A 15,424-nucleotide genomic window follows, 5' to 3' on the forward strand; every position below is an offset into this window, starting at 1 on the left:
GGAGACGATAACGCTGGTGATAGTCTTGCCATTGGAAGCTGACACCCCCGATGGTGGCCGTGCATGACCTGGTATCCCGTAGAAAACCTCGTCGTCAGTGATGGTGCCTGGAACTTCGGAGGGCCACGATTTATGTCATTGTGAGCTCCACGCGTGCTGTCGATGTGCTTGACTGTACCTGGCACATGTGAGCTCACATACACCATCATCAATCGTGCACTACAACCCCGACGTCGACAAGATATCTTGCCTTCTTTTAACAAGTTCTCCAGTACAGGTTGTTCGGCCAGAGTCAAGTTTCACTGCAGTGTGGTTTGATCTTCACACCAACACAAGCCCTATTTCCCTCATCCCATCATGGCGAGCGGCTATGATCGCGCATTGTCCGTCTTCAGCCCTGACGGGCACGTCTTCCAGGTTGAATACGCCTTGGAGGCGGTCAAGAGAGGAACTTGTGCGGTTGCCGTGAAAGGATCTGCCAAAGGCGAACAATGTGTTGTCCTTGGATGTGAGAAGCGTTCAGCACTCAAACTACAGGACACCCGCATCACACCGTCAAAGATCAGCATGCTTGACACACACGTATGCTTGGCCTTTGCCGGATTGAACGCCGATGCTCGTATCCTCGTCGACAAGGCGCGTCTGGAAGCACAATCGCATCGTCTCACCGTGGAGGACCCTGTCAGTGTGGAGTACATTACGAAATATGTTGCTGGTGTTCAGCAGAGATACACACAGTCCGGAGGTGTCAGACCATTCGGCATCTCCACATTGATCGTTGGATTCGACCCTGGCAGCAACGAGGCCCGACTATACCAGACCGAGCCTTCAGGGATCTACAGCGCATGGTATGTTCCTTGATTCGATTCGGATCTAACGTTGTCAAGGGATACTAACTCTTTACAGGAAAGCAAACGCAATCGGCCGCTCCTCAAAGACTGTCCGCGAATTCCTGGAGCGAAATCACAAAGACGACATGAAGCGCGACGAGACCATCGAACTTACAATCAAATCTCTACTCGAAGTCGTACAGACAGGTGCGAAGAACATCGAGATTGCGATCATGGCTCCCGGCAAGACAGTTGAGATGCTGCCAAGCGAGGAAATCGAGAAGATCGTCGAGAAGATCAACAAGGACAAAGACGCGGCGGCAGAGGCAAATGCCAGCAGACGAGGAGGTGCTCGCGCAGCCGCTGGTGATGCAGCAAGTAGTGCACAAGGTCCAGAGCAGGTACTCGTAACACGGCCGGCCGGCGAAGGAGCGCAGGGAGAGTAAGGACCGGGGTCTTCATGATGAGGACGAAGGGAATTGATATGCAGAAACGACGTCAAAAACGAGATGAATGTGATGCGAGTGAAGAGCCTCACATGGAATACTTGTACTATATCCGTCAGGGCTAAGATGACGAATAGAAACTTTTCTATGGTAGAAAAACGACGGGATACATGTTCACAGCATTCCTCCTCGACAATATCTAGCTCTGTCGCATCGGCGTTTTGCATGTGGGTGCGAGACACCTGCGATGAAATGCACCAGGACAGCTACCTACAATACATCACAATGTGTGGCTAAGCACGAGATTGATGAAGCCATGTTCCAAATATGATGAGTTTTTGAAATACAACGTATCTTTCAGCGAAGCAAAGAATATCCCTAGGGGAATCAAATAAAAACACATACAAACGCCGATCCGATCATAAACCGGCTTTTTCAATGGCCCGTAGGCCAATTTTGTAGAACCACGCCTTGGTTCCTGCAAGAAAGAATTCAATAGCTGAAATGGAAAACACAGTTGACTCCTCCATGGTCCATGGTTGTGAGTCGTTGATCGACCCCACACCGAAAGTCAATAAGGCCTCCATTGTTAGGGTAAGAAGAGAGAGTTTGGCCACAAGCCCGGAGATGTCGAGGGGGGTCAAATCAAATATAAGTAAGGATAGTGATCGCAATCGGGATCGATCAAAGAATCGGCATGCTAAGCCAGCGCCGGATCGATATTTTGCGCCGCACTCTCTCGAGGAACATCATCGCTAGGTTGTTGACCCTCGGAGGCACCATCGTCAGCGCCTGCTGCATTGCCGAGATGAGGATCAATTGCGGATGGAGCGCGATGTTTAGCTTCATGGCCTCCTACGCCAGACGAGAGATCGTGGATGTCGTCCTGTACGAGATCGTCGAAGGCCAATTCGAGATTACCGCCAGCGCTCTGCTGCGAGCCGCCAAATCCAGGGCTGTGCAAACCAGCGCCAGTGCCGGCGGAGTTCTTGGGCGAGTCGAAGATTCCGGCAGGCATTCCGCTAGAAATACCATGGCTGCTGCTGGCATGGACACCAGATAGACCTAGAATCTCTGGGCTGGTGGTGGAGGATTTGAGATGCACTGCGTGTGAAGAGGGACTTGCGGACATGGAAAGAGGGCGGGGATCGTAGATCGGAGGAGAGGCGCCACGGCGGGATTGAAAGTGCGCACTACCATAAGGCCCCGGAGACTCGTTCCGGGTGGCTTGTCGTGGGTTTCTGCCAGTGCTGTTTGAAGGTTCCGCCCTGGCTTTTGAGGAGCGATGGCCGGCACTGACACCATCGTAAACGAGGATTTGAGATGGTGTTTGGACCTCATTGACGCGACGTTTGAAAAGCGAGAAGTCTTTCAGCACCGCCGGATCTCCAGATTCAAGCACAGCTTTGACCTTCATCAGCCGGTCGCGATTGGCATGCGGTTCGCCTGCAAGGAATTGATCGACAACTTCTGGCTTGGCCAACGGCCCTAACACTTGTAAAGCTAATGCGGTAAGATGTTTCTTCGCATTTGGGGGTGGGGTCGGCTGAACCACAGGCGTGCCCTGGGCATGAGATGAGCGAGGAGATGACTGCCCTAGGTCTTTCACGGAAGCAGGTGAGCCGGCCGCGGCAGGTTGCAATACAGGCTGAGCCTTGCCGATTTCCGACATTTTACGTTTTGCGATGTGAGGCTTCGCACGAAATTGAGCAGGTAGCTCTTCAGGGTCGGTAATACCCAACTGAGCCATGAGTTTTTGCTGTTTGGTCGGGCGAGGCTTCCGTGTTGACATTGACATCTGAATGACTGGTGGGGCAACCGGGGCAACTGGGGCAAGCCTGTGCAGCTCCTGGCGTAGGAAGTTGGTCTCCGGCGATAGAAGAATGTCTGCGCCTTCGATCTTTCGCAGATAAAATCGCAGCAAAGTGACATCATCAGGAGTAGTTGGCACAGATGGCTCGACATACGGCTTTATGAAGTCACGGAACGCTTGACCTTGGTCGCAGATGCTTGTCAATGTTTGCTCCTCCTCAGGCTGGAATGGCAGCGTTTCGAGCTCATCAAGCCAGATCTGCAAGTCCTCGAGTTTCGGCCGAGCGGCATCGCGTGGGATCTTGACTCGCCAATCGCAAACCGGGCAAGTATATTTATCGTCTTCCTTGACTTTGCCACGGGCAATTTTCAAGCATTTGCCGTGGTACCACTCGTGGCAAAGTTCACACTCGATCATCATGCCAGCTTCGGGCTTCCGACAGATGCAGAAAACATCTCTGCTAGAGCCGCTGTCGTCCGCGACTTGAGCACCCTCTTCCGGCGTGGCAGCTCGCGATGATGGCTCTATTGGGCCGCGGGGCTTATCGGTCAGATCAAAGCAGGATTCGTTGCGTTTATCGACTAGCTGCATGTGCTGATGGAGAATGTGGAGCGGCGCATTTGCCTTTCCGAACAGCTTCTTGCCTCGTCGCATCCAGTCTTCGTGTCGCTTTGATTCTTTCTCGAGATCGATGGTACCGGCGGGCTTGCTCTGCAGCTCTTCCAAGGTATCCATGACTTCTTTCATCTCGCGATATGTCGGACGGTTGCGGAACTCGGGATCTTTTGTTCTCTCCACCAGCGAGAGAATCTTGTCCTGCACTTCCCGCTGTTTCTTGAGTATTGCTTCCACCGCTGCGAGGGTGGCTGGGGTAACAGGCAAAGTCGCAGCTTGTCTCGACAGAGCATCTAATTGCTGGTAGTGAACTTGCTCCACAGCCATGAGCTCTTTCGCTTTGGTCTCCCAAATTTCACCTTGTGCCTTGTGCTCGATGAAGAATGCCATGTCGGGGTTCGTATCCGGTACACCCATTTCTCTCCCAGCAGCGATGAATTTTTCGATCTCCTCGAGGCTCTGATCCTGGCGCTGAGTGTCGTATTGTGGACGCTTCTGACGTGCCGTGTCATTCCACCTCAATCGCCTGAGAACGCGATCAAGATTGTCCAGCTCTGGCATATCAACATGGAAATCGCGGCCTCGCTCAGCTAGTTCTTCAAATTGCCCCGTCGTCGTATGTCGAATGTTGTTCAGGGCTGTGTTAGCGTCGAGCTGGAACTCCTCGATACTGCTGGCGCGTTCTCTAAGAGTGTTGATCTCAGCGCAGTCGAAGCCCAGCTGGTCGGCCCTGGCAAGGAGATCATAGATATTGGAAACCTTTCGCAATTCTTTCTCGCGCTCTTCCGCTTCCGCCTTAGCAGAGCTCTTTCTCAGCGACTTTTCGCTTTTGCGCCGCCCGTTCTGCTTGCGTGTAATGTACACAGTAGCTTCCTCTACCCACGCATTGCACCGCTCCACAAATTGTTGTAGGCCTGCGAGCTGTGGGAGCGGGTATTGGATTTTCTCGCCCTCGGACAGAAGAGTCCGCATGTGTTTGAGCGACGGCGTGGAATTATTGTTCAGCTCTTGATCCACCTTGGCAGCCCATGATTCGGGGATGTTGGCCTTGTCCATGACTTTGCGAACTGTTGTGTGGAGCACCTCGTCAGGCATGCGGAGATACAAGCCATGCTCGCCTCCCTGCCCAGAGTGGCGAGCAGACTCGGGGGCATCACAGCATTCGTAATGGCCAGCGTGTAGCAGGCACATGACTTTGCCGGTCTTCTTACAAACATATCGTGATAAGAAGCAGTATGCTTTGCAGAACGTGCAGATGACCTCTTCTTCTTCCTTGCTAGCATCGATTGCTTCAGGTTTCTTGCTAAACCGGGGTCCGGTGTACGGCTCCTCTGGTGCAAGGCCCGATTCTGCAGTAGGTCCCACGAGAAAATGCTCACGTGCAGCAAGCTCGTCATCCAGCATGCGTTCCAATGCCGGTCCGAGCCACTTGGCTGTGCGTATGGTGTGGTCGCGGGAAGCTGCGGTGAGCAAAAGTTCGTCATGAGAGAAACATGGCTGTTTGCGATATTCACGTAGTCTCTTGACGCCTTCCTCACCAAATGGCTCCCAGTCGTTCGGCGCAAAATTTACGGCTTCGTTGAAATTGAAACCATGATTGAAGCCGGCATGATACGCTCGTGGGTAAGTGATAACAAATTGCCCAGCGCGTTGATCGATCGCGTAAACATTGACCCCAGCTTTGCGCAATTTTTCGGGCTTTGCAAGAGTCACGAGTTGAAATAACAAATCAGGCTGAGTTTCGAAAAGCTCCGGCACTTCTTCCCGCATGGCTTGTTCAAACTTGTATGAATCCTCGGCCGGAATTCCATACCAGGTCTTCGTCTCGCCAAAATGCTGATAGTTTGCCGAGTACGTGAAGTGATCTTCGTTGTGCCAGCAAAATGTCGAGAATACCATGCCCACATATAACCATGGCACAGTCATGCCGGACACGTCCGACTTGATGTGACGAAATAGAGATTCTTTATCGAGTGGTAGGATGTTCAAATTCCATGGATCTGTCGAATAAGGATCTCGAGGATGACGCTCAATCGTTGGGAATCCGCTACCGTGAGTCGTCGAATGGATATCTGCGCCGTATTCGACTTCCGTTGTGTCAGTCAAATCCTCAACAAGGCGCCAGAATTCGCGTTCGACATCTTCCTCTTCAAGCGTATTCTTGGTCTCGCTGAATGGGCTGAATTGCCGAGGGATGTTGCTGAAGTGATGATATTTGAATTCACTGGCGCGCTTTTGAAACCCAGCTAAAGAGTACACATCGCCTTCCTCAAAACCGTACTCGTTAGTTCCCACTAAGCATCTTGGACAATGCCATTCGTGATCTGGTGGCTGCTTCATTGGAGGCTCCAGACAGTACATGTGGTATGCGCAGTCACAGCTCTCGCACTTGATGAATTTGATCGATTCCTCGGACCTCGCGCACGACTCGCATATCTCACCGGCAACATACTCGCCACGTTCTCTTAAGAGCTGCGTCCGAGCATTAGCCATGCGCGAGAGGTGCATATTACTGCCAGCGACCGTAGGCACGTCTTTGCGTAAGCGTTTACTTCTCCTGCTTATATAGTCGGGGTCATCCGTGGCAATGTCGCTGTGCTGTCGTTTCATGGAGGCTCCGTTAGGCTGGGACGAGGTGTTCTGTAAGTCGGCTTCACCGTGATGAGGACTATTGCGATGGCGTTGGGGAGTATTGTGACTTGAGTCCGAGAAAACATTTGTGCCATTCACAGAAGTGAAAGAGGAAGTCTGAGTGGGCATGTTGACGGCGGTAAAGCCGCCAGCATTGACAGCCGTGAAACCACCACTGTGCGGCGGCGGCGGATGGGAGATGTGGTGGCCATTAGACTCGTGCGTTGTGGGTCCATGTCCGTTCAAGGTTGCATGTAGTGCGGTAGACGCTTGCATGAGGGAAGACTGTTGGGCATTCTCCGAGCCAACTTGATGCGCTCCGAGATGCGATTTCTTAGCAGGTGACGGATTTGGCGATGGGGTATATGGACCGCCGTTCATCATCTCGATCTGCTGTTGGACACCTGGCTTTGCAACACGAAGATAGTCTTCGTATGGTAGAAGCCATTTTTGATACGAGTTCTTCAAGGAAGTCGAAAGCGACGACATGATCTTTCCGCTGTAGCCCAGGTCTCTGCCAACTTCCGCCCATCTCTTTGTCTTGCACACGGAATCGAAACCACCTTTGCGCTCCACCGTTTTCTTGAGGCGATACAAGTCCAGTGGTCGTTTGTCCACACTCGGAAAGCGGTTTAGATTGTGTCCATTCTGTTTGTGGAATTTGGCTAGTTGATCGAGATAATCGTTGTTGACTCTGTTGCCGCCTTCGACCGAATTCAGCTCTTGACGGCGAGTCCGGAAATGAAACCGCTAAAATTCCATCATATCAGTAAGGACTACGAACAGCTTAATACAACTGAGCCATCCACTGCAGGACTTGTACGCACCTCTGTATTGATCGCGAATGGAGGGTTCCAGCTACTGGGCGGAATGATCTTGACAATGCCATATCTACTTCCCTCTGGTGCAATCTTTCGCATATATTCCATCGGATCGCGAAATTCTTCCTCCGTAGGTCGATACACTGGCGCTTCTCGGATTCCAAACATTCTGCCTGCTTTTACTCTTTCTGGCTTCTCAGTGGGATGACCTCGACGTTCCACCGTCGACAGATCCAGTGGCTCCGCCCGTCGTGCACTAAGTGGAACGGCATGATTGTTGCCAGAGGGTGGTCCAGCCGATGTGCCTGTCGCCGCCGCGTTGTTGGCCGATTTGCCTTTGTTGTTCCCGAGAGGGGTGCCCATATTCGTTGACATGGCTGAAGGTGAAGGTCGATTAGCGGACATGCTGGCTGATGCGCCAGCACTCGGTGGCACTACCATCGTGGTGGATGGTTGAGTCGGTTTGACGCATGGAAATCGATGTATCAATCGGAGTGCTGATCAAGTCGTGACATGGATGTCGTGGCTTGCACCGAGTCTACATGTGGTTTGATGTTCGGGCGCAAGCAGCGGCGGCTTTTGATATATGGATGACCACGTGCGTGTGTCAATCTCGCTCGACAAGTGCCGAAATGGAAAAGCGACGGTCCTCAAGTGTGACCCTCTGAAATGAGTGACTGCGCCGCAAGCATTCGAATTGACACAGGATGATCGATGGGTTAGTTGCAGGCCGCTGGCGTTGGTGAAAAGTATTGAGTGAGCAAGAGAGAGTGATGAGGATGAAAGATGGGGCCGGAGCAGTCGCCAGCGCAGCAAGGCATCCAACAGTCACACACATACAGTGCTGTGAGGGTCGACTAGCGAGAAAGTACAGCCCGGTACATGAGTGTGGGAGTGACGCTAGCGGCGCCCTGGACTTTCGGCTTTGCGCGACCAAAACGAGATGACGCTTTGGGGCTAAACTTGACAATGCCTCGGAGTGGGCGTGTGGGCATGACAACTCTACTGGGATTTATTCTTCACCTCGAACGCGGTCCTGACCTGGTATCTAAAGCTTGGAATCTTGGCAGCCATATTCTTGCGTAGATGGTCATATGTCAGGCTCGCTTCTAGGCCCGGAGTACATTATTATCCTCATATAATGATTGCGCGTGAAAGACGTGCAGAGCCATGCAGGTTTGATAGGCGACGTCGATGAAAGCAGATCCGCCCAGTAAGCTAGGCAAGTTTGGGTCGTCAGGCACGTCTCTGATTGGCCTGTCCCAACGTCAATGAGACGCATGCAAGCAAACCAGCAAAGCATCCTGTATATTCCAACGACGAGCGAGTGCTATGAGGTTATTCTTGAGCGATTCGTAAAACTAGGAAATATGGGTGAGTTCAAGCAGCCGATACCGGCATTTTATGCTTGTTATCTGCTTCGGTCTATCGCTCGGCATGCAGCCACATACGTGGGAAGCACGCCAAATCCCGCTCGACGTTTGCGACAACATAATGGCGAGACGAAAGGTGGTGCGGCGCGAACTTCGCGAGATTCTCTACGACCCTGGGAGATGACCTGTCTCGTGACCGGATTTCCCAGCAAGATTGCTGCTCTACAGTTTGAGTGAGTCCTTGATCCTGCTAAATTGTTCATGCCTTGGGTGGCAATTCGACACACACACGCTGCCGATCGTCGCAAGCCCCTTGCATGACCTTCCCATGCTCTCTAGACTAATTGCAAGTTCCATCAGATGGGCATGGCAGAATCCCAATCAGACTCGTCATATTCCTGTTGATGCCCGAATTACTCCGTTCAAGACCATCACCAAGATTTCAGCCCGAACGGGCCGAGCTCGAAAACGGCCAGTGCGAGCAAACATGTCGTTGACCGATCGACTGGCCAATCTGCAACTGCTTCTGAACGCCTCCAGTTTCCGTAGATGGCCACTCCAAGTCACATTCTACGCTAAAGATGTATTCAAATTATGGCAGAGAGCTTCGAAGCAATACATAGGAAGGTCAAGGAGCGACTTGAGTGTTCACCTGCATGAACCCAAACCTGACGCTCTCGAATTGGCTCCTAATTCTGCTAGTCAAGATAGCGTTGCGATCGCTCCCACTGTAAATGCAGGCATCTATGCCTTGAGTGTCGACTACTCAAGTATAAAATCCCGGCTGGAGGAGACGATTGCTCTCTTTGCTTCCGGGAGGCCCTTGAAATGCACAGTCTGTCGGAAGCATGTTCCTGCGACAGGTTCAGCAACTCTGGTCTGCCCAGGGAAGGATTGCTTATCTATTACACATGTGCAATGTATGTCGGCAGCATTCCTTGCTGCGGACGGAAATACGGGTGCGATAATTCCAACAAGCGGGCAGTGTCCCAAGTGCAATACATCTTTACAATGGATCGACCCCGTCAAAGATCTTACGCTCCGAATGAGAGGTGAGAAGGAGATTGCGGCGCTGTTCAAGCCCAAACGTGGCAAGAAAAATGCCGGATCGGTAGACGAAGTGGTGGACTCGGAAGATGAATTGGACGAGCCTGATGAAGATGCCTTAGACATTGCCCTTGAAATGCAGGAGAACGGATGGCAAGAGCTTTCCGAAAGTAGCCAAGATGAAGCACAGAAGCCTACACAGACATCCAAAATACCATTGAGCCAAAAGCACGCTTCATTCAAGCGGCCTTTACGCGAAACATCAGACTTGGAACCTGTCATCGACGATAGCGATTGGAATGATGCTGAGATCATCGCATGAGCAGATTTTGGTTTTCCTTCTGCACAATACACGAAACCCACACACCGCATGAACAATCGCCATCGTAGCTTCGAATGACCTGGCGAGCAAGTTACAAAACAAGCCAAGAGTGCAAGAGCGACGATGGTCCGTCGCAGAACAATTTTCGAATTAATTGGCTCTGGCTCAGTACAAGCGAACACTAACAGCTCTGGGGACGTCCTCGATAACTCTATGATGCGCGAGTGGATCTTGCAGAAAAAGATAGCAGGACGGGGGTTGATTCTCAGCACGTCAAATCACCAAGGCTGAATGTTCCGAAGTTCAGTAGATCGCTGGGACGGTCCTCCAATCTTTCTGTGAAGCGCATGCTGAATCGCATCCGCCACCTGATCCACACTCCCACCCGCATTGATCGCCACAATGTCCTCAAACTCATCATGGTGCTTCTGCATTTCAGCAAATAGCGCTCGGACACGATCCTGAATCTCCTGCTTCTCGTACACTTCGTTGCCGTAGCCACCTCGCTTGGCGGCGTCTTCGGCCGAGATGTTCAGGAACAAGCAAATGTCCGGTCTCGGCAGACCGACCTCCGGCTCTCGACACCATTCCAGAGTCATCGTGGGGTTCTGCTTGGCAGCAGAGTAGACGCAGCCGGAGTAGTAGTAGCGATCGACGACGACGGTTGTGCCGGCGGCGATCTTGTCACGAATGTTCTGCGCCGCTTCCCAGCGGTTTGCGGAGAAGAGTAGGTGAATGACGTGATCCTCTTGTTGGGTCGAGCCGGTCAAGTAGCTGTTGATCATTTTCCCGATGACGGTTGTGCGGTCTGGGAAACGGAGATGTTCGACTGTCTTGCCCTGACTGCGGAGGTGCTCTACTAGTCGTGCACATTGTGTGCTTTTGCCGGAGCGATCGAGGCCTTCGAAGGCGATAAAGTGTCCTCGTCGGGTCGTCATCATTATCTTGCTGCCTATCGATCGGAAGGATTGTTGATTGAATTCACATCGGAGCTCGATTGAGGTCGTCCCGATGCTGTTGTGCTGGTCCGAGAGAACATTCCGGACAAGCTCAACGTTTCGCGGGCCGTGTCAAGCTTGCAGGTGAGCTTGCAAGCTAGAACCTCATAGATCAATCATCTCCAGCCCAATCTATATAAGCTCAAAGGGCATCGTCAACACGCAATGATGCTGTGTCAAACCCAAGGAATGTTGAAATTGCATTTCCTTGGCATTTGCGTTCAACGTGACCACAAAGCGGTATTTCGTGATAAGCAACAAGATCTAAAATAGATGTGGAGTGCGGCACTGTGCTGAGCAGCAAGCCTCAGATGTGGTTGCGGAACATCCCGCCGACAGCATTACCACGATATCACATTTTCATAACACCTGTTGACGATAATTACCTCTCTGAACAGCTTTGCACAAGATCCCCTCTAGCATCCAGATCAATATGGCACAAGCTTTGTTTGAACAATCCACCGAAGCCACAAAGCACAGGATGTTTAACGTGATCAAATCTCTCAAGCGGGCCCGTTTGGGCTGTTTGCAGTTGGAGGGCAGACGACCGTTCGAAACACCACACTTTCTCGGCATCACATCACGAGGAATAATCCCGCATATCACACAAGACAACTTTGAACACCAGACTGATATCTCGGGAGTTTACGTCGCTTTAGAAGACTGTAAGTCCTTCTACAATGGATATCCTCACACTCGCTGACCAGCGTGCTCACTGCAGTCCTCGTACAGTCATCGAACGCGCGCCCAAGAACGTGCCTCCACTATATCAGTATCGCGATGCGAACAAGTCTTCACCCTTGAGGCGTTTCATTGCTTTGCCAGAGAAAACGCTTCTAGTTCTTGGGGCGAGACGGACGCCGCCTGTCGCAGCAGCATTATCCAACTCGAATACGGACTCCACAGTATCGGTCTGCACATCTGTCGGTTTCCGCACGTTGGAGACAGACCATTATGCACGCGCTGTCGAGACCCTTCAAGCAGATATCATTATCGGGCTTGGCGACATTCCGTACGAGCGTACATTGGGCAGCAAAAGGATAGAGACTGCCACTGATCGTAATATCCAATGGCTGGAAGATCACATTGCCCTACGGAAATCCTCAAGTCCCACCACAGCAGGATCAAGTTCGGTGCTGTTTGCATCTCTGCTCCCAGTGAGATGCTATCAGCAGCGATTCTTCGTCGACCATCTCGCGGAACGATTCTCGGACCAGATTTCCGGTCTAGCAATATTTAGCACAGATACCTTGGAGGATTTACCAGAAGAGCTTGAATACCTCCCGCGACTCGCTCTGACTTCGCCGAATAGCCCTCATCAGGTTCTGCGACAAATTTCACTTGGGATGGATATCTTGACGATGCCTTTCATCACGACGGCTACTGATGCAGGCATAGCCTTGCAATTCGATTTTCCCATACGCAAGGAAGCACACCAGGATGCTGCGACAGATGTTCAATCACTGCCGCTAGGTCTCGATATGTGGTCAGCCGAACACGTAGTTGATCTTTCGCCCTTGAGCGAAGGTTGCAAGTGCTACGCATGCACCGCCCACCACCGGGCTTTCATCCAGCATCTCCTCATGGCTAAGGAGATGCTCGGCTGGGTGCTTATACAAATTCATAATCACCACGTCTTGGAGCGCTTCTTCCATGGCATCAGGGAAAGTCTGGCAGCCGAAACATTTGAACATGACGTGATAGACTTTACACGAAAGTATGAAAGCCATCTTCCTGAGAAAACAGGCCAAGGACCAAGGTATGTATTCAAAGCTGATCATGCGCGAGAACAACGATAAGATGAGTGGTCGCCCAAACTAACCTCGTGGGAAAATTAGAATGCGAGGATATCAATTCAAATCCGAAGGCCCTGGCGAAGCCAAGAAGAATCCCGTGACTTTCACACCGCTGAACGAGAGAGCCGAAAAACAGAGCGAGGCAGCAGCTGCGCGACGGAAGAAGCGGGAAAACGCAGTGATGAGGCCTGAGACGGAAGAAGATCCGGACGAGACTTGGTTCATCAATGAATCATTACTCTAGAATAAAATTCGTCAATTCATCAATCATGGGCGGCTCTCATCGAGCACTTTTTCCCATCGCCCAAATCCTGTCTCTCGGGACCTGTCGCGGAAATCTGCTGTTCTTTACCGCGAGGCGTTTTAACCCCTATTCTCCCAAAAGTTCACCACCCCTTCCAAATCATCCACGTTCAACAAATCCACCCTGGCGTCCCACAGCGTCCTCCATACCGCATTCCGCGTCCCAACAGGCCAACCCGGCTGGTTCCAGTATCGGACCATGATGCCCTTGGAATGCGCCGTCTTTACCTGCGCCTGCAGGAGCGCCAACTGCGAGGCATTGAAAGTCTGATTCCGCACATCGCCGAACTGGGCCGCGAAATTCGTGCTCGCGATCGGCGAGACGGCTGCGGTGATGTTGGCGAATGTCGAATTCAGCGTGGGGATCGGTGCGTCGTAGAAGTAATCCCGCGGGCTCACGCCCTGGATTTGGTTCAGCGGGGTGTTGCCCGTGCCGATGACCGTGACGGCGCCCGGGACGATGCTGGAGGAGCCGTTCTCCACACGGGCGAGGAAGCCTGCGGAGCGGAGAGGCTGAAGGGCGGAGATGACGGCGGGCCAGGTCGTCGGTCCGTCGGTTTTGACGTCCACGAAGAGGTAGAGGGTCTGGGTACTCGCGGTGTCGTAGACGCCGTTCCTGGTCGAGGCGGAGGATACGAAGGTCGTGTTAGGGTTCTGGCGGCGGAGGGTGTCCAGGAGGGGCGCGATGTAGAGAGAGTGGAAGGTGCGCGCGGGGGTCAGGGCGGAGATTTCGTGGCCGACGTATAATGTGCCGTTGAGGAGCCAGACGTCGGCTTCGATGCTGTAGGCGCCGACGGAGAGCGCAGAGTAGAAGGGCACGGGCCGCCAGTAGTCGTTGTGAGAGTGGATGGCGATGGGGATGATGCCTTGGGTCAATTGCGTCGGGTAACGGGTCAGGGAGGAGTTGCGGGCATTGTAGAGGATGGATTGGAGCGGGGCGGAGAGCGGGAGATCGTAGCCTTGGGCGGACGTGACGCCTGCGAGAGCGAGGGTGGTGGAGAGGAGCGTTGAGAGGAGCATATTTCACGTCTTGAGCGATCAGTTTCTCGAGATACGTTGGTGGGAGCTGTCAACAAGGGTGTTTTACGGAAGTTTATGATTCATCTATATATATGCACGCGTCGCTTGGAGGACACGCCATCGTTCATAGTGCTGCGATGACGACGACGACGCGAGTGCGGACGTTGAGTGAGGAAAGAGGAACGAGTGAAGTTCGCATTCGCAGATGATGAGCAGCCAATGGCCGCCAGCACGTGGCATTGAGCGGGCTTCAAATTTGTCGGGCTTCCTTCCTCAATCGGTTGATGGAGGCAAGCGAACGCCGATTGCGAATGCCGGATTCGGATGACATACACGGGTATGGTTTGAATAATGAGCGTGGTACGGTCAAACGCGCTCTCAGGATTGAGGTTTCCTCGTTCAATATTACCTCCGATGATCCCGGCCCATAGGCATGGACAGGTGAGCGTCAATCCCGCGCGAACGGCTCACTCCGCTCGAAAATGGTAACGGGCGGAAATCATGAAGCGGCAAAAGTTCGCAGCATGGTTAGGTTATTCATCCATCCCCCGGAACAGCGGGATGAGATCTTTACTGGGTTCAGATCATCTTGAAATCTACTAGCACTATCAGGGAAAATCCATCTCGAACATTATTCCAGACAGATCTGAGACCTGGATTCAGATTCATCATCCCGGGCTCCAATAGTGCAGATTCCCGCTCTCGGGACTTTGGCCGATCCGATTTTTGTCTTGAGGCTTCCTGCTTTGCCTTGTGCAGAGCCGAGGACCATCTGTAGCGGTGTGGATGTGTGTGTATCAGGGTAATGTCTGAGAGAGAGAGGATTTTCCCCATGGTGGTCGGACCCACAAGAGGGTTCGGGCTTGGAATGAATCAGAATTGACGAGACCACGATTTCATTTTACGAGTGATTACGAGAGTCTCGAAAACACTGGCAAGCTCCAAATGGACCGGGGCGGACAAGAATGCGCTATGACCCAAGGATATATCGCTGTTCTGGCTTATCATCCAGCTAGCTCAGCTACGGACATTATTCAAGGGCCGGGGAGCATTGATTTTCATAGCACAGATCTTTCAGCTAGGGTAGCGAAGAGGCAGCTAGTAGAGATCTGCCATCCCCACACCTTCACGATGGGTTATGCGACATCTTGATGATTACCTGCGCGACATGGGTTCCCGACCCAGTAACCCTCTCTGAGTAAGGAATTACAGCTTTTGTTAGCGAGATGATTTCTCCCAGCCGCGAAGAACGGAGCGAGCAGCCAAGATGTGAATGTTGCACTCATCGCTAGTAACCTTGCCTTGGAAGAGAAGGGAAACATGGTAATGGATCTCGGAGATCTCACTTGAGGCGCGGACCGTGCCATACAAGATCTATCTAAAGTGGAGAAAGCGCTCGAGATGGCTGT

At 52.3% G+C, this 15,424-nt stretch overlaps 6 protein-coding genes across 6 annotated transcripts; 3 read left to right on the top strand and 3 right to left on the bottom strand.

Annotated features, from left to right (window-relative positions):
• Positions 1-150: 150 nt before the first annotated feature.
• K489DRAFT_379925 (N-terminal nucleophile aminohydrolase) lies at positions 151-1,689 on the top strand. The gene is made up of 2 exons (XM_033604765.1): positions 151-848; positions 907-1,689. Exons 1-2 carry the CDS (start codon positions 358-360, stop codon positions 1,274-1,276), a joined length of 861 nt encoding a protein of 286 aa, XP_033459594.1. The 5' UTR covers positions 151-357; the 3' UTR covers positions 1,277-1,689.
• K489DRAFT_356379 (PLU-1-domain-containing protein) lies at positions 1,590-7,996 on the bottom strand. The gene is made up of 2 exons (XM_033602536.1): positions 7,163-7,996; positions 1,590-7,085 (listed from the first exon to the last, which is right to left on the bottom strand). The coding sequence occupies exons 1-2, from the start codon at positions 7,595-7,597 to the stop codon at positions 1,977-1,979; spliced, it is 5,544 nt and encodes a 1,847-aa protein (XP_033459595.1). The 5' UTR covers positions 7,598-7,996; the 3' UTR covers positions 1,590-1,976.
• A 530-nt stretch (positions 7,997-8,526) lies between these two features.
• On the top strand, positions 8,527-9,898 carry K489DRAFT_388552 (uncharacterized protein; the record flags this gene model as incomplete). The annotated part of the gene is made up of 2 exons (XM_033606424.1): positions 8,527-8,762; positions 8,890-9,898. The coding sequence occupies 2 exons, from the start codon at positions 8,527-8,529 to the stop codon at positions 9,896-9,898; spliced, it is 1,245 nt and encodes a 414-aa protein (XP_033459596.1).
• K489DRAFT_379929 (thymidylate kinase) lies at positions 9,755-11,074 on the bottom strand. The gene has a single exon (XM_033604766.1). It carries the CDS (start codon positions 10,837-10,839, stop codon positions 10,177-10,179), a length of 663 nt encoding a protein of 220 aa, XP_033459597.1. The 5' UTR covers positions 10,840-11,074; the 3' UTR covers positions 9,755-10,176.
• A 10-nt stretch (positions 11,075-11,084) lies between these two features.
• On the top strand, positions 11,085-12,875 carry K489DRAFT_210957 (tRNA-guanine transglycosylase). Its single transcript, XM_033599652.1, has 2 exons — positions 11,085-11,561; positions 11,629-12,875. Exons 1-2 carry the CDS (start codon positions 11,330-11,332, stop codon positions 12,693-12,695), a joined length of 1,299 nt encoding a protein of 432 aa, XP_033459598.1. The 5' UTR covers positions 11,085-11,329; the 3' UTR covers positions 12,696-12,875.
• On the bottom strand, positions 12,715-14,169 carry K489DRAFT_379930 (uncharacterized protein). Its single transcript, XM_033604767.1, has one exon. The coding sequence runs from the start codon at positions 14,013-14,015 to the stop codon at positions 13,056-13,058; it is 960 nt and encodes a 319-aa protein (XP_033459599.1). The 5' UTR covers positions 14,016-14,169; the 3' UTR covers positions 12,715-13,055.
• Between the last annotated feature and the right edge of the window lie 1,255 nt (positions 14,170-15,424).

Source organism: Dissoconium aciculare, assembly GCF_010015565.1.
Source record: "Dissoconium aciculare CBS 342.82 unplaced genomic scaffold K489scaffold_6, whole genome shotgun sequence".
Classification (NCBI taxonomy): domain Eukaryota; kingdom Fungi; phylum Ascomycota; class Dothideomycetes; order Mycosphaerellales; family Dissoconiaceae; genus Dissoconium; species Dissoconium aciculare.

What these genes read in the sequence shown, in the direction of transcription:
- K489DRAFT_379930 (XM_033604767.1), bottom strand. Translation starts at nt 14,015, where the DNA reads ATGCTCCTCTCAACGCTCCTCTCCACCACCCTCGCTCTCGCAGGCGTC.
- K489DRAFT_379925 (XM_033604765.1), top strand. Translation starts at nt 358, where the DNA reads ATGGCGAGCGGCTATGATCGCGCATTGTCCGTCTTCAGCCCTGACGGG. An exon ending in TCAGGGATCTACAGCGCATG is followed by an intron (nt 849 to 906) that starts GTATGTTCCTTG and finishes AACTCTTTACAG; the next exon opens with GAAAGCAAACGCAATCGGCC.
- K489DRAFT_356379 (XM_033602536.1), bottom strand. Translation starts at nt 7,597, where the DNA reads ATGGTAGTGCCACCGAGTGCTGGCGCATCAGCCAGCATGTCCGCTAAT. An exon ending in CATTCGCGATCAATACAGAG is followed by an intron (nt 7,086 to 7,162) that starts GTGCGTACAAGT and finishes ATGGAATTTTAG; the next exon opens with CGGTTTCATTTCCGGACTCG.
- K489DRAFT_210957 (XM_033599652.1), top strand. Translation starts at nt 11,330, where the DNA reads ATGGCACAAGCTTTGTTTGAACAATCCACCGAAGCCACAAAGCACAGG. An exon ending in TTACGTCGCTTTAGAAGACT is followed by an intron (nt 11,562 to 11,628) that starts GTAAGTCCTTCT and finishes GTCCTCGTACAG; the next exon opens with TCATCGAACGCGCGCCCAAG.
- K489DRAFT_379929 (XM_033604766.1), bottom strand. Translation starts at nt 10,839, where the DNA reads ATGATGACGACCCGACGAGGACACTTTATCGCCTTCGAAGGCCTCGAT.